General features: G+C 39.2%; 1 protein-coding gene across 1 annotated transcript; it reads right to left on the bottom strand.

Annotated features, from left to right (window-relative positions):
- Positions 1 to 4286: 4286 nt before the first annotated feature.
- Positions 4287 to 23699, bottom strand: SMPDL3A (sphingomyelin phosphodiesterase acid like 3A). The gene is made up of 8 exons (XM_039251517.1): positions 23473 to 23699; positions 19275 to 19488; positions 17770 to 17914; positions 13620 to 13716; positions 12705 to 12874; positions 12054 to 12234; positions 10581 to 10705; positions 4287 to 4911 (listed from the first exon to the last, which is right to left on the bottom strand). The coding sequence occupies exons 1-8, from the start codon at positions 23573 to 23575 to the stop codon at positions 4567 to 4569; spliced, it is 1380 nt and encodes a 459-aa protein (XP_039107448.1). The 5' UTR covers positions 23576 to 23699; the 3' UTR covers positions 4287 to 4566.
- Between the last annotated feature and the right edge of the window lie 880 nt (positions 23700 to 24579).

Below are 24579 nucleotides of genomic sequence, written 5' to 3'. Positions count from 1 at the left end.
ATGCTTCATATATTGAAAAAGACTTTGGCCGAAATCTGTCAAGAAACCAACCTGAAATAGGATAAGGCTCTACCTATTGCCCTGCTCTGCAGTAGGGCTGCCCCCAGAAGCAAGCTAAAATTAAACCCTTTTGAGCTTATATATGGAAGGCCCTTTCAGGCCTTGGCTCTAAGGACATCACCCTTAGACTAAGAAAATGAAAATAGTAGTAAATAATATGTAAAACATTTTACAACAATATGTAAAACATTAACTGTTTTGCATGGGTATGTCCTCTTCTTTAGGTCATGAGATGAGTCACTGTATCCTTTCAGGCCTGGAGAAAGAGTACTATCAAAGACCTAGAAAAATTAAGGACTCAATCAGCAGTTGGCTGAAAAATGGATGGAGCCTTATGAAGTCTTATTAACTTCTTCTAAGTTAGTAAGTCCTACTAACTAGTTAGTCCTACTTCTCTAAAACTTGCAGGGTAAAGCTGTGGATGCACCACACCAGAGTTAAGAGGGCCTCACCTACTGACAACAAAGAGGCTGCTGAACCCCCCCACTGAGAAAGCCATTCTATTCAGGATTTGAAATATCCATTTAGGAAAGGAATCCATGACAACTATGTTGACTCTGATCCATACTATGTCTTCTCTGTCTCTGGGTTGGAAAGACAATACACTAGTACGGGTAATTCAGACCTTGGCTCAGCTGCATGTGCTACTGATTGTTGAATATGTCATCCAAAAGCCCAATCCGTGATGGCCCATGGAGACTCCTTGGTCCGTCCTGCTCATAACACCTCAGAAACCCCCAAAGGCAATTGGCTTCCAACCACTAAGGTCCAAATAAAAATGTATAGGGTTAGAGGGTGCTTGGCTAGCTCAGTCAGTAGAACATGTGACTTGATCTCAGTCCGAGTGGTGAGTTCAAGCCCCACATTGGGTGTAGAGCTTACTTAACTTTAAAAAAAGACTATTCAAAAACGCATGGGGTGAAAATAGCTAGATTCTCTCAGAATGATCTGAGGCATGCTCATGTCTCACAGTCCCTTTAATTACTGTGTTAAAAGAGGTTATTTTCAAAGGACAAAAAACAAGCATGCATTCCCCCATTAGACACCACATGAAATCGTCTCCAAAGGGGACCAGCCACAGATTGTATTATAAATTCTACCCCTTCTGGCTACCCCAGGGATCCCCTTCTCCCTTCACCTTGCTAATGAAACTAAACATTGGGCTATCTCCCTGAAATTATTTGCTAGACTGACTCGTGACCTCCTCAGCAATATCCTTGATGGGGCTGAATATTTGTTTATAAGTTGTTGCCATCATGGGGGGCTGCTGACCATCAACATGTGCTTTGCAACTTGTCCCAAACTCTAACTATCCCTGTGAACACAACCACCAAATCCTAGGCTAACTTGCAAAACTCATTAGATTCCCTTGCTAAAGTTGTCCTGGATAACCATATGGCCCTAGACTATATCCTAGGTGAGCAAAGGGGAATTTGTGCTATTGCTAATTCATCTTGCTGCACATGTATCAATCCTTCCTCAGAAACCAGTATCGATAAAATCATACAACAAGCCACTCGGTTGCAGCAGACCCTAGACTGCCATACACACCCCTGTTCTGGCGAGGATGGGATTGCTTCACGGATGTCTTCTCCTGGTAATGATCAGGACTTAGGTCTATATTATAAGACATTTTAAAATTAGGACTCACACTCATGCTAGGAGCACTATTTATAGGAATTAAGCTCATTACAATGTGTGTAACAAAACCATGCAAGTCGCATCAGTTGTGTATAAAGAGATGCTTCAACTCACATTAGCATGTTCCATTCCATGGTCCCAACTACCTCCTATATCAGCATGAAGTAGCTATAGACAATGGACCCTGGTTCTTAATCCCATACATATGAAATGGGAAAATTGACAGTGGGGGAGTTGAGGCCGCCTTGATCTTCATAACTAGCATGATGATGTTTATTAGTGTTCATAAGTTGATAAGATTGATTTACTAATCCTCCTTGTGAATCTATAAATCTTACATTCCTTTCTAGAAGGAGAGTAGAAAGCCCTCGCCCATCACAGAACAGGAATTAGACCACTCGCACAACCCTCAGGCACTGAAAGCTGTAAATAGGCACCACCAAATCTATGTGGAATCAGGAAAATACTACAGGTCACTGCACCCCCTCACTGATTAACGACGCTTGTCCTTTTAAAACCCTCTTGACTAGTGAGAAACCTCAGAGTTAGCTTTTGGACAAGTGACTGCCTTCTCTCCAGGTGGCCAGCCTTCTGAATAAAGCTCATATTCCTTTCCAATCAACACATGTCTCTTGAGTATTGACCTTTCAAGCAATGGGCAGCTGAATTTGGGATTCGGTAATAGTAATCTGAAATAACTCACAATAAATAATGGTAACATGCTCTGATTTTAGAATAGTAAAATTCATTTAATTACTGCTAACATCTTTAAATATTATTTGAAATGTCAGATCATTTATCTCTATTTTAAGGTAAAAGTAACCCAAACACAAAACGGCAGTGTTAAAAAATGTAGGCTGTAGAATAATGTAGAAAGGATCCTAAATGTTCACTGCCCCAAATCCCAGCAAGAGCAGGAATTTCGTCTCCCTGTAATCCGGCAAGCCCAGGCTTGTCCACTTGCAGTGCTGGGACTCATCGAGTCAGCGTACATCATCTTTGGTTTTTGCCACTTAAAAATTTTTTTTCTTGTATGGTGCAAACCTGTTCTCTTAAAACTTCTGTCTATAAGTATATGAAGATAAAAATACAGAATGTAGCCCTTTGACAATACCAACTTTATATCTAATTGAAGGCAGGGTGATTTCTAAGTAATGTGATTATTTTATAACAATGAAGTTTTGCTTTATCTCGACATTCTTACTTCTAAAATCCAAGCTAATTTATTTTTTTAATGCTTTTTTATTTTTGAGAGAAAGAGACAGAGTGCAAGCAGGAGACGGGCAGAGAGAGTGGGAGACACAGAATACAGAGCTGGCGCCAGGCTCTGAGGTGTTTAGCACAGAGCCCAACGTGGGTCCCAAACCCATAAACTGCCATATCATGACTTGAGCCAAAAGTCAGACACTCAACTGACTGGGTCACCCAGAGACCCCACTAATTTATTTTTTAAACCTAAAAACTAAGGAAATGTTTACCTAATGAATATCGATAGTTTCTTAGATGTTATATTTTTATTTTGCAAAGTTTGTGTTCTCAGGCCTTTGGAAATCAGAATAATTTACTTTCATTACGATGAGATCTTATACATATAAGTCATTTTTTAAAATTCATTTATTTATTTTGAGAGGGAGGAGAGTGTACACAAGTTGGGGGAGAGCAGGGAGAGAGAGAGAGAGAGAGAGAGAGAGAGAGAGAGAAAGAGAGAAAGAGAGAGATTGGAGAATCCCAAGTAGGCTCTGCATATTAGCACCAGAGCCCAAGGCAGGGTTCGATCTCACCACCGTGAGATCATAACCTGAGCCGAAATTAAGAGTCGGACACAACCAAATGAACCACTTGGGTGCCCCTCATTTTTTTTTTTTAAGTGAAGTCAAACCAGTCACAGGATAATGAGTTTCACTCTCCTTTTTGACTGACTTAAGGTTGCTGATTGTATGTCTTCTCCAGCAAGCCAAAGTACTGAGGTTTCCTAAGTCCCTAGGCCTTCTCCTCTTCTCATCTATTTGAATTCTCTCACTTAGCCTGGAAGCAAACAGCAGCTTGAGAGAAGCTGTTGAGAGACAGACAACCATGGGAGAACTCTAAAAACAATTCCATAAATAAAAGCTCATTTTTATCCTTAGAATATTGTGGCAAGAAAATGCCACTGCTGCCTCCTAGTGTATTTCTTTGAGAAATATTCGTACCTTTCAATTCATTTCAACAATTATTTACTAAGTCCCCATCATTGGGTGAGGATCCAGGCTTTTCGCTAGTACTGCAGTTACAATAAGCACAACTTGTGACATTCTGTTCCTTAAAAGTTAGCAGTATTAAAGAAGACTCCCCTTCGCTCATAGAACAATGACAGACAGCTTTGCACTAATATAGGCAACTCATGTCCTATGGTGTTTCATAAGCCCCAAGATAGTCTCAATGAGACCTTGGTATTTTCCAAACAGTAGATAGGGTACATGGAAACAATATTAGCCTCAGTTTACACATGAGATTTAAACAGTTTGAACCTCAGTTTATACATGAGTTTTTAACAAGAGTGAATTAAAAGACAAAATTATCCTATTAAAAATAATTCATCATACTTGAGAAGTCATTTGCTTTATTATATAAATGACAGTTGCAACAAAGATATAGATTAGATATAATTATATAAACTGGAAGATAGGATACTGACAGCCAGACATCATTCTTGTAATGGGCGGTTATATATTCAATATAATGAAAATGTAGAATGTTACAAATATCCACATTTGAAGATTATAAAAAAGAAAGCAAAGATAAGAATTCTGCTTGCCCACTCAGTAACGCACAAAGATTTATGTAACAGTTACCACAAACTGATCTCATTAACAGAACAATGTTACATTATCTATGAACAGAAACAGTAAAGTACTTGGGATAGTGCTTTATATAATATTGTTTGAGGCAATCTACATAGGAAATATGATCAAGACTCGTAATAGCACAAACTTGATTGGCCTTACATTTCCCACTGCAAATGGCACTGGTGTCATAACTCACAAAGAAGTAATTGTAGTATTTTATAAACTGCTCACTGTCCAGGATTGCAAATTGCTTAGCTAATGCATACAAACTTTTGGGCTGCAAATCTTCAATGTCATAGGTCTGAGTCATCACATATTCCAGCTTCCAATCAGATTCTCCCTTTAGATTTGCTTCTGTAAGGTTCAAATAATACTGCAACATATCCTGTAGCAGAAACAGTCACAAAACGTGGTTCATTCTTTGGCATAGAAAGTACTTCACAGCGAGAAGAGTCTTTATTAGGATTTATGTGACATTCTTAATTTAAAGTTGCAGTCATTTAGAAAAAAGTAAGAACTGTTTTTTTTAAGAATCCAATAGAAAAATCTATACTACTTTTTTGATATTAAAAACAATGAAGGAACATAGGCTAAACTACACAGAGAGATGTGCAAAATATAGATCTCTCGATTTACACACCTCAGAAGTAACCGCTGATAATAGTTACGTATAAATTAGTGGTGTGCTGAAGGCGGCTTGTACTGGCTCACAGAGCCAATCATCAAATTTTCAGGAATTTTGACACTATATATTTTTTTTCCCAGTGAGCAACTTGTTAAATATATATCATCACTGCAGTGTATGCCTGTTTTTCTAGACTTTATGTACAAAACAAATACAATTATTTAGAATATATACACCCTTTTAAAAGGGTGTATATATTTACTATCTTTTTGGCCTTTAAAAAAAATTAACTTATACTATATATGGACTGTTTTGCACTCTTAAAAATAATTAGTGCTATATCAGGGCATCCTTCTATGTCAGTATATATATATACACACGTAAATACACACACACATATATGTACATGTATACATATATATAATATATACATATGTATGTGTATGTGTGTGTGTGTAACAGACGTTCAGATCCAAATATGGGCAACTAATAGTTGTAAAAATAATTCAGTCAATTGTTTTATTTCCTCATTTAATCTAATGCTTACGAATTAAATCTGATTTCCCCTGCCTAACTTTCTTCATAAAAACATGCTCTAAGGAACAAGAGAGCTACCTCTTCTTAAAATTTTCTAGAAAAAAATGCATTTACATTAATAGAGACTCTAACTGAAAAATTCTTTTCACTACAAAGACTCTAAACCCACATATTTCAATAATAACACTGAATGTAAATGGGCTGAATGCTCCAATCAAAAGACATAGGGTAGCAGAATGGATTAAAAAACAAAATCCATCTATATGCTGTCTACAAGAAATTCATTTTAGACGGGAAGATACCTTCAGATTAAAAGTAAGGGGATGGAGAAATATATATCATGCTACAGGAAATCAAAAGAAAGCCGGAGTAGCGATACTTATATCAGACAAACTGGACTTTAAATTAAAGACAATCACAAGAGATGAAGAAGGGCACTACATAATAATTACAGGGTCCATCCATCAGGAAGAACTAACAATCATAAATGTCTACGCACCGAATATGGGAGCACCTAAATATCTAAAACAATTAATCACAAACAGAAACAAGCTTATAGATAAGAATGTGCTAATAGCAGGGGACTTTAATACTCCGCTTACAGCAATGGATAGGTCAACCAGACAGAAAATCACTAAAGAAATAATGGACTTGAAAGACACATTGGACCAGATGGATCTGACGGATATATTTAGAACTTTACATCCTGAGGCCAGGGAATTTACTTTCTTCTCAAGTGCGCATGGCACATTCTCCAAGATAGATCACATACTGGGACATAAAGCAGCCCTCAATAAATATAAAAGAATAGAGATCATACCATGCACACTGTCAGATCACAATGCTTTGAAACTTGAAATCAATTACAGGAAGAAGTCTGGAAAACCGCCAAAAACATGGAGGTTAAAGAACACCCTTCTAAAGAATGAATGGGCCAATCAGGCAATTAGAGAGGAAATTAAAAAATATATGGAAACAAATGAAAATGAAAACACAACAATTCAAAATCTATGGGATGCGGCCAAGGCAGTCCTAAGAGGAAAGTACATTGCTCTCCAGGCCTATTTCAAGAGATTAGAAAAAGCACAAGTCCAAAATCTAACAGCTCACCTAAAGGAGCTAGAGGCAGAGCAACAAGAACGCCCTAAACCCAGTAGAAGAAGAGAAATAGTAAAAATTAGAGCAGAAATAAACAACATAGAGACCAAAGAAACAATTGAACAGATCAATGAAACCAAGAGTTGGTTTTTTGAAAAAGTAAACAAAATTGACAAACCTCTAGCCAGGCTTATCAAAAAGAAAAGAGAGAGCACCCAAATAGACAAAATTATGAATGAAAATGGACTTATTACAACCAACCCCTCAGAAATACAAGCAATTATCAGGGAATACTATGAAAAATTATATGCCAACAAATTGGACAACTTAGAAGAAATGGACAAATTCCTAAACACACACTCACTACCAAAATTCACACGGGAAGAAATAGAAAACCTGAACAGACCCATAACGAGTGAAGAAATCGAATCAGTGATCAAAAATCTCCCAACAAATAAGAGCCCTGGACCTGATGGTTTCCCTGGGGAATTCTACCAGACATTTAAAACAGAATTAATCCCAATTCTTCTCAAGCTATTCCAAAAAATAGAAGTCGAAGGAAAACTCCCGGACTCATTTTATGAAGCCAGCATCACTCTGATTCCCAAGCCAGACAGAGATCCAGCAAAAAAAGAGAACTATAGGCCAATATCCTTGATGAATACGGATGCAAAAATTCTCAACAAGATCCTTGCAAATCGAATCCAGCAGCATATCAAAAGAATCATCCACCAAGATCAAGTGGGATTCATTCCTGGGTTACAGGGCTGGTTCAACATTCGCAAATCAATCAATGTGATCCATCATATCAATAAAAGAAAAGATAAAAACCATATGATCCTGTCAATAGATGCAGAAAAAGCATTTGACAAAATACAGCATCCCTTCTTAATAAAGACTCTCGAGAAAGTTGGGATAGAAGGAACCTACTTAAACATCATCAAAGCCATCTATGAGAAGCCTTCAGCTAACATCATCCTCAACGGGGAAAAACTGAGAGCTTTCCCCCTGAGATCAGGAACACGACAGGGATGTCCACTCTCACCACTGTTGTTTAACATAGTGCTGGAAGTCCTAGCATCAGCCATCAGACAACAAAAGGAAATCAAAGGCATCAGAATTGGCAAAGAGGAAGTCAAACTTTCACTCTTCGCAGATGACATGATACTCTACATAGAAAACCCGACAGACTCCACCAGAAGCCTACTAGAACTGATCCAAGAATTCAGCCAAGTTGCAGGGTACAAAATCAACGTACAGAAATCGGTTGCATTTTTATACACCAATGATGAAGCAACAGAAAGAGAAATCAAGAAACTGATCCCATTCACAATTGCACAAAAAACCATAAAATACCTCGGAATAAACCTAACCAAGGATACAAGAGATCTGTATGATGAAAACTATAGAAAACTTATGAAGGAAATTGAAGAAGACACAAAGAAATGGAAAAACATTCCATGCTCATGGATAGGAAGAATAAATATAGTTAAGATGTCATTACTACCTAAAGCACTCTACACATTCAATGCAATTCCAATCAAAATTGCACCAGCATACTTCTCAAAACTAGAACAAACTATCCAAAAATTTGTATGGAACCACAAAAGACCCCGAATAGCCAAAGTAATACTGAAAAATAAAACCAAAACGGGAGGTATCACCATCCCAGACTTCAGCCTCTACTACAAAGCTGTCATCCTCAAGACAGTATGGTATTGGCACAAAAACAGACACATAGACCAATGGAACAGAATTGAGAACTCAGAAGTGGACCCAAAAGTATACAGCCAACTGATCTTTGACAAAGCAGGAAAGAATATCCAATGGAAAAAAGACAGCCTTTTTAACAGATGGTGTTGGGAGAACTGGACAGCAACATGCAGAAGAATGAAACTAGATCATTTTCTCACACCATGCACAAAAATCAACTCAAAATGGATAAAGGACCTGAACGTGAGACAGGAAACTATCAACACCCTAGAGGAGAAAGCAGGAAACAACCTCCTTGACCTCCACCGCAGCAACTTCTTACTTGACACATCCCCAAAAGCAAGGGAATCAAGAGCAAAAATAAACTGTTGGGACCTCATCAAGATTAAAAGCTTCTGCACAGCCAAGGAAACAACCCAGAAAATTAATAGGCAACCAACGGAATGGGAAAAGATAGTTGCAAATGACATATCAGATAAAGGGTTAATATCCAGAATCTATAAGGAACTCACCAAACTACACGCCCGAAAAACAAACAACCCAGTGAAGAAATGGGCAGAAGACATGAACAGACACTTCTCCAAAGAGGACATCCAGATGGCCAACAGACACATGAAACGATGCTCAGCATCCCTCCTCATCAGGGAAATACAAATCAAAACCACACTGAGATACCACCTCACGCCAGTCAGAGTGGCTAAAATGAGCAAATCAGAGAACTCTAGATGCTGGCGAGGATGTGGAGAAACGGGCACCCTCCTACACTGTTGGTGGGAATGTAAACTGGTACAGCCCCTCTGGAAAACAGTGTGGAGGTTCCTCAGGAAACTAACAATAGAACTCCCTTATGACCCAGCAATAGCACTGCTAGGAATTTACCCAAGGGATACAGAAATGCTGAGGCATAGGAGCACATGTACCCCAATGTTCATAGCAGCACTCTCCACAATAGCTAAAACATGGAAAGAGCCTAAGTGTCCATCAACAGATGAATGGATCAAGAAGATGTGGTTTATCTATACCATGGAATACTACATGGCAATGAGAAACAATGAAATCTGGCCATGTGTAGCAACATGGATGGACCTTGAGGGTGTTATGCTGAGCGAAATAAGTCAGGCAGAGAAGGACAAATATCATATGTTTGCACGTATAGGAGGATTAGGAGGAACTTGACGGAGGAACAAGGGGGAGAAGAAGGGCGGAAATGGTGGGGGAAAAGGAGAGAGGCAAACCATGAGAGACTCTTGAATGCTGACAAAAACTGAGGACTGATGGATGTGGGGGGGAGGGGGGATGGGCATGGAGGAGGGCACTTTGGGGATGAGCACTGAGTGTTATGTGGAAACTAATTTGACAATAAACTATTTGTAAAAAAAAAAAAGAAAAATTCTTTTCAAATTATATTAATTAAAAGGGACAGTACTCAGAAGGAAAAAGTCCAGCCTTTCAGTGGTAACTTGGTCAAAAACATAGTCATGTACAAATTCCAGAGAACTTTTGTCTCAAAGATAAATGTCCAGCTCAATTTATTTTCTTCACCAAAAAAAATATTGCCAACACTTATTGAATGCTTACTTATAAGCCAAGCATTCTTCTAAGTGCTTTACACATATTTGTTCACGTAATCCTCACAGCAACTCTGTGAAGTCAGTAATATTTAGTTTAATCCTCATTTTACAGAGCAACAGACTGGGGACAATTTGGTAAAAGAATGCTTAGAGGAGTATGGTTTCAGAGTCTACAGTCATTTTCACAGCTATGTTCCACAGAAGAGTAGTTAATAACAAATATGGCTTAGTCAAAAGTTTCAATATGTGGACAAGTCCACAAATCAGGCCCTCCCCAATGTGCTAAACAAATGTCAAGTCCTTAGAAGGGCAGAAACAACCACCCAAAGGCTGATGTCATATGCCCATTCTTAAAGTGCTGACCAGCCAAATATAAAAAGAAGAAAGACATCATGAGATTTCAATATAGAAACAACGCACATAGTTAAGCTCAAAACATTAGACTAAACTGTTGGAAACTATAAAGACATGCATAAATGTGGGGACAAATCTGAAATTGGGTCAACTTACCAATAGTTTATAATCATGAAGATCATACTGAAATAGTCTGACGCCAGGATTGTTGGTCAGTGTTTCTGTAACACTCTTCACCGGGGTAACAGCAGGAGCCACAAACAAAGAATTTACTGGTCTTCCTGGGCAAAACATATGTACATAAACATATATTTTTTTAATTGAATTTAACTTTATTAAAAATATAAACAAATTCAAGATTAAGAGATTAACAGACATAACAGCCAAATGATGACTTGGAACAGCTATAAAGAGATATTTTTGAGAAAACAGAAATTTTTATTATGCACTGGTAATAGATGATACCAAAGAATTACTATTGATCTTGTTAGGTAAGCGAATCGTATTATGATTATGTAAATTAGCCATATATTTTAGCAATGTATACAGAGCATGTAGGCTAAAATAGATCTAATGTTTGTGATTTACTTTCAAATGCTTGAGAAAAAGAAAAAAGAATAAAAAATGAATAGGTAAAGCAAATGTGGCATAATCCTGATAGATGTTAAATATGTGATGGTGTGTGTGGGGGGGAAGGGGGGTGTTTAATTATTTTCTTTTAGAAGTATTTGAAAATTTTCATAATAACAAAATCCAAGTTATCAATAGTATACACACACACATACAAATACAAAACTAGTTTGTTCTGTACATCTACCTAAAACGATACGCCAATAATTACATAATAGGAATCTGACTAGGGTCACCATGTTTCTATATATATATCTATTATAGAACTGAACTTCTGAGTAAAAAAGCTTTCAAATACTAAAAAATGGTCATTTTTACCAAGCCTACTTTTTGTAAGTGAAAGACGTAAAGCATTTTGAAAATGTTCCCCAATTGCTGAAAAAACTACATACTGATTTTTTTCCTGGCCGACTACTTACTCTAAAATAAGAACTCTTATTTTGTTAACTCCCTGTTTCCTGTCCTCATGAGGTCATCATCTTTAAAAATAGGTAATCATTGCTTTGTTTGATGCCAGAGCTTCTTCTATTCTTATCTTGTAATTCTGAGTAGATGACAATGTTGATTAGCTTTTAAAATTAAGTGCTTGATCTATTTTAAACCAATAGTGAATTGTGCTTTTCTCTTCAAATTCTGAGAAGCAAAACAAGTCATATAAAAAGACACTTGAGTCTAGGAAGTAAATGATGAACAGCTGTATTTCCCTAAACTTGAGGATCTAAAAGAAAATTTGAGTGAGCTGAGGGTTTCAGAGCCTTTTTTGATGATAGCTATCAAATGCTGGTGGCCCTGTGGAGAAAATAGGGAGAAACCCAATTGCAGGCCTGCACAGGAATTACACACTTGCCTTACAAACACAGAAGAAATTTAGAAAACTCTGGTGCTGACAGGTTGATTTAATGAAACTTTTAATTTACTGATTCAGTAAAAATTATTGGATATTCACTGCTTTGCTCTAACATTTTGGATTGGGGAGACGCAAACAGAACAGCATATTACCTTTTTTATCAGAAAGAACCATAATACTATCTCTGTGAACGTGTCCATAAAATTGTCCTGCAATGACATTGCTGTATTTTCTAAAAATATCTATCAGTTTCTCATTATAGAATTCTCTCATTGCTGCGGTGTTCCTTGAATTGGGCAGATACCCCACTGGGATATGTGCTATGATGTACACCTGGAGAAAAACACAGTGAGGACTGATGAGAATCTTTTTGCATATGTATCATAACCAAATGACACTTAGATTCCAAGATTGAAAGTACTGTATATTAATTAAAATTTAGAAAGCAAATATACCATCTCTCCTATTACCAAAAAAAAAAAAAAAAGATGAAATAGTTATAAAACTGTTAGTGCCACTGTATTTGCATTTGACTCACTTAAATTACACTGTTCAAGATATATGCTAACTGTGACCTTGGTCACAATTTTTTTTTTAATCAACAGATGTCAGTAAATCCTGAAAGCATTAAAAGCAGAGCAAAATAAAACAAACGCAGCAGAGTTAATTAAAGCGTAAGGTGTTTCATGTGAAAACATCTTCAAATTTTAATACTTTTATTAATAGCTGACCCCACTTGCATTAATAAATAGACAAATTTAGCCCCTGTTTATCCCCAGATGATTTTAGTCTCTGGGATCTACCTTCTCCTTATTTTGCTGAGAGGTGTTCAGTGTCTTTTCTAGCCATTCAAACTGATTTGCTGGGTCAGTCTTATTCAGAGTCATGATATTTGGGCCGTAGTACAAGTTTGTGTTTAGACTGATGATCCTAAGGTTCAGATTAGGTGAAACTTTCTGTGTATAAAAGCCACCTATAAAAACAAATTTAAGACACACTCTAGAAAAACACATACACAGATTCACAGTGACTATGAAAGCAAACTCTTAATTATGGTTTATAAGCCAGTCAGGAAGGTGATACTTATTTCTCATTATTTAGTTTGTACATACATGGGGTTGTCATAAATAAGAATCACTTACTGAAAACCTACAGTGTGCCAGGTCTAGTGGTGGCACTTCCACATACTGAACTGCCAACAGTTGTATCCAATATGCAGATGAAACAATAATTAATTATTTCGGCAAGAGGCCATGAGGTATCAAACTTTAGAAAAGAAACATTAATGCATCAACTTCTACTTTTGCATGTTTGGGGAGTTAAGATGAGAGATACAGTGAAATACAAAATGCAAAAATGGGAACACACGTGGACCTTGCCAGAGACTACTATGGGAGAGATGTCAGATAAACCAGAGTCTTAGTATGGATGAGATTTAAAGGCAAAATCCCACTCACACCCATGAGCCAGTGGCGATAACACCCAAGGGTCTGCTGCAATGGTACATTCAGAGCTAGCACCTGATCCTGGACCTGCTCTCTTTGCCCTGGGCCCACTCACCATCTATGCCCCTCCTCAGCTTTCAAACATGACTGATAGCCTCCAAAAAAATGCGGCATATACAGAATGAACACACCCAAGCAAACATTAAAGATCTCAGTCTGAACAACATGAATAAAAATAGAGACAAAATAAGGATGAATAAATCTTTCACTTACCTTGCCTCAAAGTACGAATAGCTTCTTCATCCAACCAGGGTTCCCAGAGATTTGCTACTGCATTGTACACCTTGTTGGTGACCACAGGCAGTTGATCCTGGCCACAAACAATATAATCCACCATTGAATCTTTAAAGATACATAGATTAACTAATTTAAACATTACTTGAGCACTTACTACTATGTTAGACATCTGGAGAGGCAAGGATGAGTACTAGATAGGCTTCATCTTCAAGGAATTTATAACTTCATTAAGGAGACCAAAAAAATATAATCAGTCACCTATAAGACGATGTGCAAGGTGCTATCACAGAGGTTTTAGGAGGGCTGAAGCATGAACAATAGAGTCTAGCCCAGGGAGAAAGGGGGGAAAAGTGAAGAAAGCACATCAACCTGGCCTTGAATAATGGTTTCTTCACGTTTGCAAGAAAGGGCATTAAAGTAAAGACAATGGCCCAGACACCAACTATATACAGAGAAAAGCACTCGTGCTGGTTGTCCAGGATACAGGAGGGATATGGGAGTGTGCTCGTTAAAGAGAAACAGAGGCAAGTTTGAGCCTGAACATGCAGGGCCTGGAATAGCACACTGAGGGAATGGAGAAAATTTCGTTTTTTTACTTTTTATTATTTATAATTTTAGAATTAAACAAAGTCCTCTGAAATGTTCACATCAGTATAAAACTTCTGAACCTTCTGAATGAAGATTGACAACCACATGCTTTTGATTTGGAGAAGTCTCTTTATATCAACATGTTTTCATTTGGTAAGCAATATGTGCATAAAACATTTTAACTATCATAAAGTATTTTTGTCATCCTATTTTATCATATTATAATAAAGGATCTTTAAGGAAGGAAAAAAAACTGAACACTTTAAGAAAGTACATACTGAGGGACACCTGGATGTCTCAGTCAGTTGACAGACCAACTCCTGATTTTGGTTCAGGTCCTGATCTCACAGTTGAGACTGAATCCCACTCGGCATGGATCCTGCCTGGGATTTTCTCTCCCTCTCTCTGCCTCTCTCTCTCTTCCCCTCTCAAAAAAAAATAATAATTACAAAAAAATTTTTTAAATTTTTAAAAAGAAAGTAAATACTGAATAAAAATCCAAAAAATCACTTGTAAAATTAGATAATTATTCCTATTTTTGTTTTAAAAAATTATATTCGTAAACAGAAGCCATTTCCTTTACCCTCCTCCATTTCTTCTGTATTTTAGTGACATAGATCTATTTCTTAAAGAAATTTCCCATCAGCATGAGTTAAGATGCTTAGTTATTTTTCAAGATGACACCCAAGTCACATTAGTTCCTAATACACATGCGTAATACCCGATGAAAATAGAGCTACAGTCAGGGAAAGTAATAACCAAATGACTTGTTCTAACTAGAACTAATTATCCAAAGTATATTTTTAATTTGTGTCAGATATCAGACTCATCTGTCTGAAAATTATCCTGAATACCAAAATTTATGACTTATAGGTCAGATTCTAATTAAAAAATTGATCATCATCATCAAAAATCTGAAAGTTAGCCATTTGTTTACTTTAGGATAGATGCCAAAATACTGGTATGGTCATGTAAAATCTTAAAATTATATAAAATTACCCTAGACTTTCTTCTCAATGTTAGTTATGAGAAATGTGAGCACCAGGGATGTTAGCTGGCTCATCCAGGGACAGCTGGTCAATTACAGGATTGGTCTGAATTCCGGATCTTTCCAACATAACTCCTACGTCTAATTATTAATTGGACCATGCCATCATCTCAACCCTCTTTGGCTGTGACATGCACACTGCCAAGAAATGAGGTATATTGGGAAGTGACCCACCCATAAGTTTGGTGGCACCAGCCTTGCCTGTGTAGGAGTAAATGAGGACCCTGGCCCAGACTGCTTCCTAGGGCGGCAACTGAAGGAATCTTTAGGCTGCCCACACTAATATCTATTTCTGATGTAATGGGTGGGAACATGCATCTGTATATGTATGTTTAGGTAGCTATGTTTATGTGCATGTTTAATGGAGAAATAATACTTTTTAAACTATCTGCTTGATTTGTTACTAACAGTTTTATTACTGACATTCAGCAGAATTCCACCTCAGCTATCAGTCTGTAGGAGAATGTGTTGTGGGGCTTTCATGTTACATTTGACATTCTTGAAACTGGGGTGAAAGGGTGAAAGCAGAATAAATAGAAAGAAGATTTTCAGATACAAAGTCATAAGCTAGAAGGACAAAAAAATTAATTCTTTAAGGTATACTGCTACCCAATTTATCCTAGTTGTACATATGATAGGATATATTTTAGAATTTGGATATTATCTGTACCTTTGAATTATGATAAGATTTGACTTCACAAAAAGAAGACAGAAATAAAAGTAAAATAAAACAAACCCCAAAGGAGTTAGGGAAAATGCATCCCATGTTGCTGCTTACTGCTCTAATAACTACCACTTCACTTACTTAGGGTGTAATATGCACCAAGTAGGAAGCTATGCCCTATTCATGTAATATCACTAATTCTCACAAAAACTTTTCAGGGTAGGTGTTATTGCTTCTATTTACAAATGAGTGATTTCTAGATCAAAGACAGTAAGCGAATTATCCAAGTTGGTCAAGCTATCAGGAGCAGGACAGGATGGGGCCTTATATTCTAGTGACTACGACTCTAAACCCCACATGTTCTCCACTATGTCCATCTGCCTGTCACCTAAAACATATAAAAAACAATGTGGGTAGCTTCTGGCTTCCAGAGATTATTCATCCCCAAGCGTCTGCCCTGTGTGGTCTAACATCTCAACAGTAACAAAGTTGACCCCTGGTTAGGAGGATGACTCACAAAGACTAATATAGTCATCTCAAGCCTGGAGGCCAGTGCCAAAAACTTACTTGAAACAAGTTCATCCTAGAGTACAACATCTCAAATCCCTGCAGTGAGGTGATCAAAACACTCATTAAGCATTCTTGTGATGTGAGATGGAGAAGATATTCTAAGTAAGATAAATCTAGACAGAGAGGCACGAAAGTAAGTATCATGTTCAGGAATACGGAGTGTGTTAATCTGGCAAGAACAAGGGATATATGAAATAATGTTACTCTAATTGAACACAAAAGATCCAGGATGTGGGCTCTACTACTATGCAATTGTGAGCACTTGAATAAGCAACTTGACATCTTAGGGCCTCAGTTTTCTCATCTATAAAATGAAGAGTTGATCTACACCAAGGGTCAGCAAACTTTTCCTATAAAGGGCCAAATAATAAATATTTTAAGCCTAAGAGCCAAATAGTCTCTTGCCACAATTCTACTCTGCTGTTCTAGTACAAAATCAGAAATCAGCCACAGGCAATACAGAAAGAATAGCCATGGCTGTGTTCCAGTAAAACTTTATTAAGAAAAATAAGTGGTAGGCCAAATTTGGATCACAGGCCATAGTAGTCCACAAGTCCTGCACTAAAACACAATCTCTGAGATCTCTTGGATCTGTCCAAATTTACGATTCTACACTATCATTAACAGGACCCTGTAGCCACAGCTAGTATCCAGCCGTTATGCACAGACTGCTTCACAAATGGCCACACTGATAAGGTTAAGGCCTGGGCTTATGAGTTATTAAATATTCTGAACACAATCTCTGTCTTGAATTGCATCTTGAACTGGACCTGAACAGGAACCTCTCTCTTTGGTTCTTATGATAGTTTGCTATGTTTTTGTTTTTATTCATAATCTAGCTTAGATCCGAGTGTGGAGAGCTTTGTCTACCTAAGAGAAGTTCTGAAAAATGTAAATATTTGTCAATATCAACCTTCCTTGCCAACCTTTATCATAGAAATGTGAATGAACAGCATAATTATTCAAAAGAAAGTAGAAATTGAGGAAGATTATGAAGGAAAACAAGAATCAATAATCCACACACTAGACAATTTGCTTCCAAAACTCACTATGGACATATCTTTTGATGGATTAGTGAGAGTCACTTTAAAGTCCCTAAAGCACTTGTCTTATCTTCTTCAGTGGTTTTTAAGAGCACACTCTATCTCCGTGAGTCCCACTCCCATGCCCTACTATTAGCTAGTTATTGTCAGAATTTTGACAGTACTGATAGGAAAATTCCTTTGAACACTTTTGGAAGTTTAAATCAAATTTACCTGTGGCCAGTAATCATGATTACCCAGTGCAGGGAAAACCTGGAGATCTGGAAAGGCATTTTGGATGGTGGTTGTCATATTAGCAATCACATTTATGACCGTGTCTGTTGAGAGTTCATGCACCGGAACGTGAGGTGGGCTATCCCTGAAAAGGAGACAGAATCATGGAGAGCAAAATCAATTTCTATAAAAAGTCACTAGACACGCGTGATGCCTTGTTGTATTATCATTGCACGCTTCCACAATAAAACAAGAGATGAGTGTTAAAAGAACCGATAAACTACTCTTCATTTACGTTTCTCCCACAGAGAATCCTATTTTAAAAACTTTGTGTGATATGAAAGATAAACAGGAAATCTCGACCTGTTACACTGCTTGACTGAAGATTCACGAGAGGCAAATAGTTTAGCAATTAATAGCACAGATTCCAGAGCTAAAATGCCTGGATTCAAATTCCAGCTTTGCCATTTACCAGCTGTGTGCACTGGAACAAGTTACTTAGATGCCCAGCCTTCATCTGTAAAATGGGAATAATTACATCAAATGCAAAGATTAAATGAGGTATAATGTAAAAATTGGTTAAATAGCACCAGTCATTAATGCAGGCATAGGAAACATAAACCTCGTCACTCTGTCATGACAGATGGAATTAATTATGCCAGCAGAAGATAATGTTTACAAAATTGCTATCTCAGGTTAACTCTCATTGTGGCCTTTTATTTTTGATTATTTAATGTGACCTATTATCACATAAATAAACACCTCAAAATGTAAGTGTGCTGTTTGTGGGGTCATCATCTCTAAGCTAACACTGACATTTTTCTAGAGCCTGTATTCTAAAAAAAATTAAAATTCTGAGACTTCTAAAATCTCCCTTATCTCTAATAATCTAATGAGTAATCTGACCTAGTATTTTTTTTTTAATGTTTTATTTATTTTTTTTAGGAGAGAGAGAGAGAGACAGCGTGAGCAGGGGAGGGTCAGAGAGAGAAGGAGTCACAGACTGAAACAGGCCCCAGGCTCTGAGCTGGCAGTCAGCACAGAGCCCGACGCGGGGCTCGAACCCACGAACCTTGAGATCATGACCCAAGCGAAAGTCGGACGCTTAACCGACTAAGCCACCCAGGCGCCCCTGACCTAGTATTTTTAAAACCCAAATAACTCTTAACTTAAAAGCTAATTAGAAGCATCTAGGTGGCTCAGTTGTTAAACATCTGGCTTTAGCTCAGGTCATATCTCCCAGTTCATGAGTTCAAGTCCCATATTGGGTGAGCTCAACCCCTACTTCAGGTGAGCCCCGCCTCTCTCTCTCTCTCTTTCTCTCTCTGCCCCTCCTGGGATTCTCTATCTCTGCCCCATTCCCACTTGTGCCCTCTCTCTCTCTCTCAAAACAAAAAACAAAAAAACCCTAATAATTAATATTCATAGGAATTCAACATTCTAATAAAGCTTAGGACACTGCAGATAAATATTGAGTAACTAACAGTATTTATATAATCACTTACCCTGTCCATATCATGAAAGATGCTTCTTGTCCTGAATTTTTAATAAAATCAAATGCTGACAAAATAAGGTAGTATGGAGAATCACACAGAACATCTCCAAAAGGACCAGGATTGGAGGCATTTGCACCTTTAGATGAAGCACACACTTTCGTGTGGTCATCTGTGATGTGGTAAGAAGGGTCTAAGTGTAAATCAGTCACATGCCAAAACTGTCCTGTTGATTAGAAAAGAAACGGTGTTAAATCTACTTCCCTTCAGGTATGCCTATACAAATACTTACAGTAAGACTAGAGACAGTTACTCCTCCCTGTGAGGGAGTAAAATCCTAATAAATTAAATCTTTATTTGCCCTGAAAGTACATACAATACCTTCCTGTCGAAGATGAGGATCCCAAAGATAGTGGGAAGAAGTTACTAAAATTTACTATTTACATGGGTCACAACTGATGAGCTCACTGACAGCATGCCTACCTTAAAAAAGACTATGTAACAAACGTAAATTGCACAATGAACTAAAGGGAGACATCCTCTAGGGAGATCAATAATAATATTGTATCTTAATAGTATGTTTCCCTCTTTGCAGAATTTACAATTTCAGAATTTATTTATGTGCTTCTTGTGGAAAAATTGACATAGAAACATGATGTGGTCTGTTTGGGTTACAGTGAATAGATTGCAGAACCAGGAACTAAATCTCACTCCTAATTTCTTGTAAAACCTGGATTCTCAACATTAATGGAAAAAGAGTATAAATGTTTAATACTAGCTTTAAGCCAAAAGTAGGAATTGCCAGAGGCTATTAAAAGCTACTAAATATAGGAATATCTTCTAGCATACACTTGTATCAAATGTTAATAATGTTAATAAAAGCATTTGTTAAAGAGGATGCTTCCATTAGGTTTTCAGGGAGAAACCCGGAACCCATCTGATAGCATGGGAAAGATTCTTTCATTGAAGGAAATACTAGTACTAATAATCAGAGTAGTACCTCTCTTTATGAAGCATTTGTGCCAGGAATTATAATAAGGAAACTAAATACACTATGTCATTTTATTCTCAAAACCACTCTCTTGAAGTAGGAATCATTGTTCTCATTTTAGAGGGGAGAAACGAAAGGTGGGTCAATTAGAAAACTTGCTCAGGTAAACACAACTATTTTTTTTAAGGTGCTCATGTTAGGATCACATCTTTTTTTTTTTTTTTTTAATGTTTTATTTATTTCTGAGAGAGAGAGAGAGAAAGGGCAGGGGAGGGTCAGAGAGAGAGGGAGACACAGAATCCATAACTGGCTCCAGGCTCTGAGCTGGCTGTCAGCACAGAGCCCGACGCGGGGCTCGACCCCATGAGCTGTGAGATCATGACCTGGGCCGAAGTCTGACGCTTAACCGACTGAGCCACCCAGGCGCCCGGATCCCATGTTGCGCTTAACCACTGTACCACTTGCCTCCATGTGTGCTCACATTCAACTGTCCTTCCGTGTCACTTGCCTCACGTAAAATAGATAACAACACCTATATGAGATACTGTGACAATTAAGGGACATGAGATAATAAATATATTAAAATGTTACAAACCAAAACCGGAAACACATTAAGAACACATTTCCAGTACCTATATTTCTATGTCTTCAGTATCTAAAACATGTCTGACCTATAGTAGGCCCTCAATAAACATTCCTTAATTAGGGATGGGCAGATTTCAGGATTTCCTCAAGATCATATGGTGACTCAATATTGAGAGCTGAACTAGAACCAGTCTCTCCAGACTTCCAGTCCAGCACTCTTTCCACTACACTGCACTGCCAGATAAAGATAAGTGAGGGGGTAATTATTTAGATGCACTGAAGAAAGTCTTTAAATAGAAGCCAAGAGGAGTTCTGACAGGTTCTTAACCTGGAATTTATGACTAATGAACCTCTGGAGGCCTCACCTCCCACTTCTAATGAAATTATAAAGTGGTGTGTGTGTGTGTGTGTGTGTGTGTGTGTGTGTGTGTGTCTAAGGCCACAGACCTGGCCTGTGGCAAAGCCCATACTCCACTACAGATTCTCTGATTTGCAGTCCAAAGTTCATTTCATGACACAGTGATTTCTTTCTTGTTCTGCAGATAATCTCTAAGAAGATTTCTACAAATGTATGTGTGTATACACGTGTGTGTTGTCAATATACCTGGACAAATGCTCAAATTATACCAAAAAAATTATGGTTTAGCCAAAAAAATTCTAATTTATCCTAAAAAACCTGGTAAACCATAATTCAGATGCTTGGAACGTGATCATTATTTAAAATAGGTATTTTTGTTCCTTTGCTTATAATGTCAGTTCCGACCAAATATCCCTGCAGACCCTGACCTACTAAATCTAAAGAGAGTTATGGACAAATACCCCCAGATGAAGTCTCCTGGGTTGTTGTTTCCTGACCACAGGGACTTGACAGAACAGAAAGCTGAGACTGGGAGACTGGGAATTTACACACACACACACACACACACACACACACACAAACATACACACACACCAATTAAGCACAGGCCAGTCATGGTGGGTGTTATAAAGAAAGCATTTCAGGCTGGGGTGAGGTGGAGAGACAGGGTCACATCAAGTAGAAAACATGTAAAATAATATATCCAGTGCAAAACCGCTGAGTCAACTTCAGCAAGTCTCTGAGCCCCATCCCTACCTCCTCCCTAAGTGACTCAGCTTTCTAGCTGCCATATCAAAACAGGGAGGTGTAAGTGGAGCTGCCCTAGACACCAGAAAGTTGTTGTTAAGGCCTTAAGCAATCAGATCCTTAAAACCAAACTGTGAATTTGCCAATGGGTACTCCCAATGGGTAGCAACCTGGGACATTTTATCTCCAAATCCTAAGCAGTCACTTAATTAAAGAAAAACAACACAAACTTTAATAAAAGCAGAAACCAGCATACATATTTGGGAATAAATCTCATCATGACTGGCAGTTAGGAAACCAGATTCACAGTTCTTGCTTTCAACCTGCCAGCTGAGTCACGAGAACTTGGCTTCCACACAAAGAGGAGGTGTATTTTCAGAGCACTTCCAGAGCGTCAAAGAATAGCACCAAGCACTGTGCTAAGTTTCAGAGGTGGCTAAGTCCCCAACACAGAACAGAATTCCACCTATCAAAATGCCCCCCGCCCCAAGAACAGTACAATTCTTTTCAAAGGGTGTCAGGCAGGTGGGGGTTACCTTGACCTTTGAAACTGAAGGCTCAAAAGATACCCTAAAACCTAAAATCTGATAAACAGGTTCTTGGGTCCCAATTCTCAGTTTCATATTCCATAGGCCTGGGGTGGGCTGAAAACCTGCAATTCTGAGTTTGGGTGACCCTGATGCTGCTGGTCCCAGGCGGACCAAAACAGGTATTGCATTCAAGTGTTAAGAACGACTAAAATTGGGGCGCCTGGGTGGCTCAGACGGTTAAGCGCCCGACTTCAGCTCAGGTCATGATCTCCGGTTTGTGAGTTCGAGCCCCGCGTCCGGCTCTGGGCTGACACCTCAGAACCTGAAGCCTGCTTCGGACTGTATCTCTCTCTCTCTCTCTCTCTCTCTCTCTCTCTCTGCCCTCCCTTGCTCACGCTCTGTCTCTCTCTCAAAAATAAATACATGTTTAAAAAAATTCTAAAAAAAAAAAGTTATGACTAAAATTAATGCCGTCCACAGAGAGCGCGGTAACATCCAGGTACAGTAATAAAGGCCGCACGAGTTCTACCGCAGACTGAGGTGGGTTGTAACCAAGACTGGCTGGAGGAGTAAGAAAAAAAGGCCAACAAACCCGGCGAGCAGGACAGAAGATACTCGGAGTCCCACTGAAATGTACACCCCTATGGGGAAGAGGAAGCTCCGTAGCTCCCTGTCCTCTGGGCACATTCGGCGCGCGTGGCAACGCGGGACATCCAACTTCTAGCCTCGGTTTTGCTGGAGACGCGCACATTTCCTTCCCTCTCCCGGGACCCAACGCGCCCCCACCGCCGAGGGTACCTTCTCCAGCCCCCCTCGACCTCCCGCCGGTCGCCTGGCGCTGCGGTCGCGCGGTCGCGCTTGCGCGGCGCGTCCCGGGCTCCACTCCCCCCAGCCCCGGCCGCGGCGCCCTGCGGCCCCGCGCACCTTTCCAGACTTCGCGCGCGCGCTTTGGCCCGGCGTTCGCGCGCAGCCCCGGGAGGGAAAGGGTTGCGGACTCACCCACTGCCGGAGCGGGACTCTCGGGCGCCAGGGGCAGCCCGAGCCCGGGACTGCCGCACAGGGCGACCAACAGGCAGCAGACGCGCGCGCCCAGCAGGGCCATCACGAGTCAAAGCAAAGCCACGGGTCTGAGAGACTGAGGCTGTCTGACCCGAGGGTGGAGAGAAGGCAGAAGTAGGGTGAGGGTGTAGACGCCCTGCAGTCACGTGCGAGGGCAGAGTCCGCAAAGGGTCGGTTTGTTTGACCTTCAGCAACTGTCTAGCGATTATCTGCCCTCCTATGTCTTCGCGTCAGTGACTGGCCTGGGAAGGAATGTGCTTGGGCAAACTTCAGGCAGATCATTTTCCCTAAATGCCACCTGGCCTTAAACAGAGGGGGCGCCCCTGCAGAAGACGTACAGAGAAGCTTGCGGTCTTAACCGTATTTTGGAGGAGGACAGCAGAAGTGTTGGCTAGCACAGCGTATCTCGAAGGGTGGTCCCTAGACTAGCAGCATCAGCACTACCTGGGAATTTTAGTAAGAAATGAAAATTCCCAAGTCCTATCCCAGACCAATTATATCAGAAACTCAGGAACGAGGGTAAGAGTGGTCCGGTAATTTGTGTTTTTAATAGCCCTCCAGGTGATGCTAACGTGGTGGGGATGTTTGAGAACCACTGCTCAAAAACATAGGATTTTAGGGGCTCCTGGGTGGCTTAGTCGGCTTAGCAACTGACTTCTGCTCAGGTCTTGATCTCAGGGTTGGTGGGTTTAAGCTCACATGGGTCTCTGTGCTGACAGCTCAGAGCCTGGAGCCTGCTTCAGATTCTGGGTCTCCCTCTCTCTGCCCCTCCCCTGCTCACACTCTCTCTATCTCTCTCTCTGTCTCCCTCTCTCAAAAATGAATAAACATTTAAAATTTTTTTGAAAGAGACACAGGGTCATAGTTTTTAGGTTGCTTAGGGTGTTTGTTTGTTTACACCTAAGTTAGACGTCTGTATATGTGCTTTATACAGTGCAGAGACATGAAAAGCATAAATAGAGCCAGTTGCTTTTACTCTCCCAAGGAATTTTTAAAGATACTTAACCTGACAAAGGGGCCAAGATCCCCAAATTGTTTTGGGTTCTG

This window comes from Hyaena hyaena, unplaced genomic scaffold (assembly GCF_003009895.1).
Source record: "Hyaena hyaena isolate Hyena2069 unplaced genomic scaffold, ASM300989v1 scaffold_393, whole genome shotgun sequence".
Lineage (NCBI taxonomy): Eukaryota > Metazoa > Chordata > Mammalia > Carnivora > Hyaenidae > Hyaena > Hyaena hyaena.
Note: the sequence above shows the minus strand (reverse complement) of the source record. Positions and strands in the feature narration are given on the sequence as shown.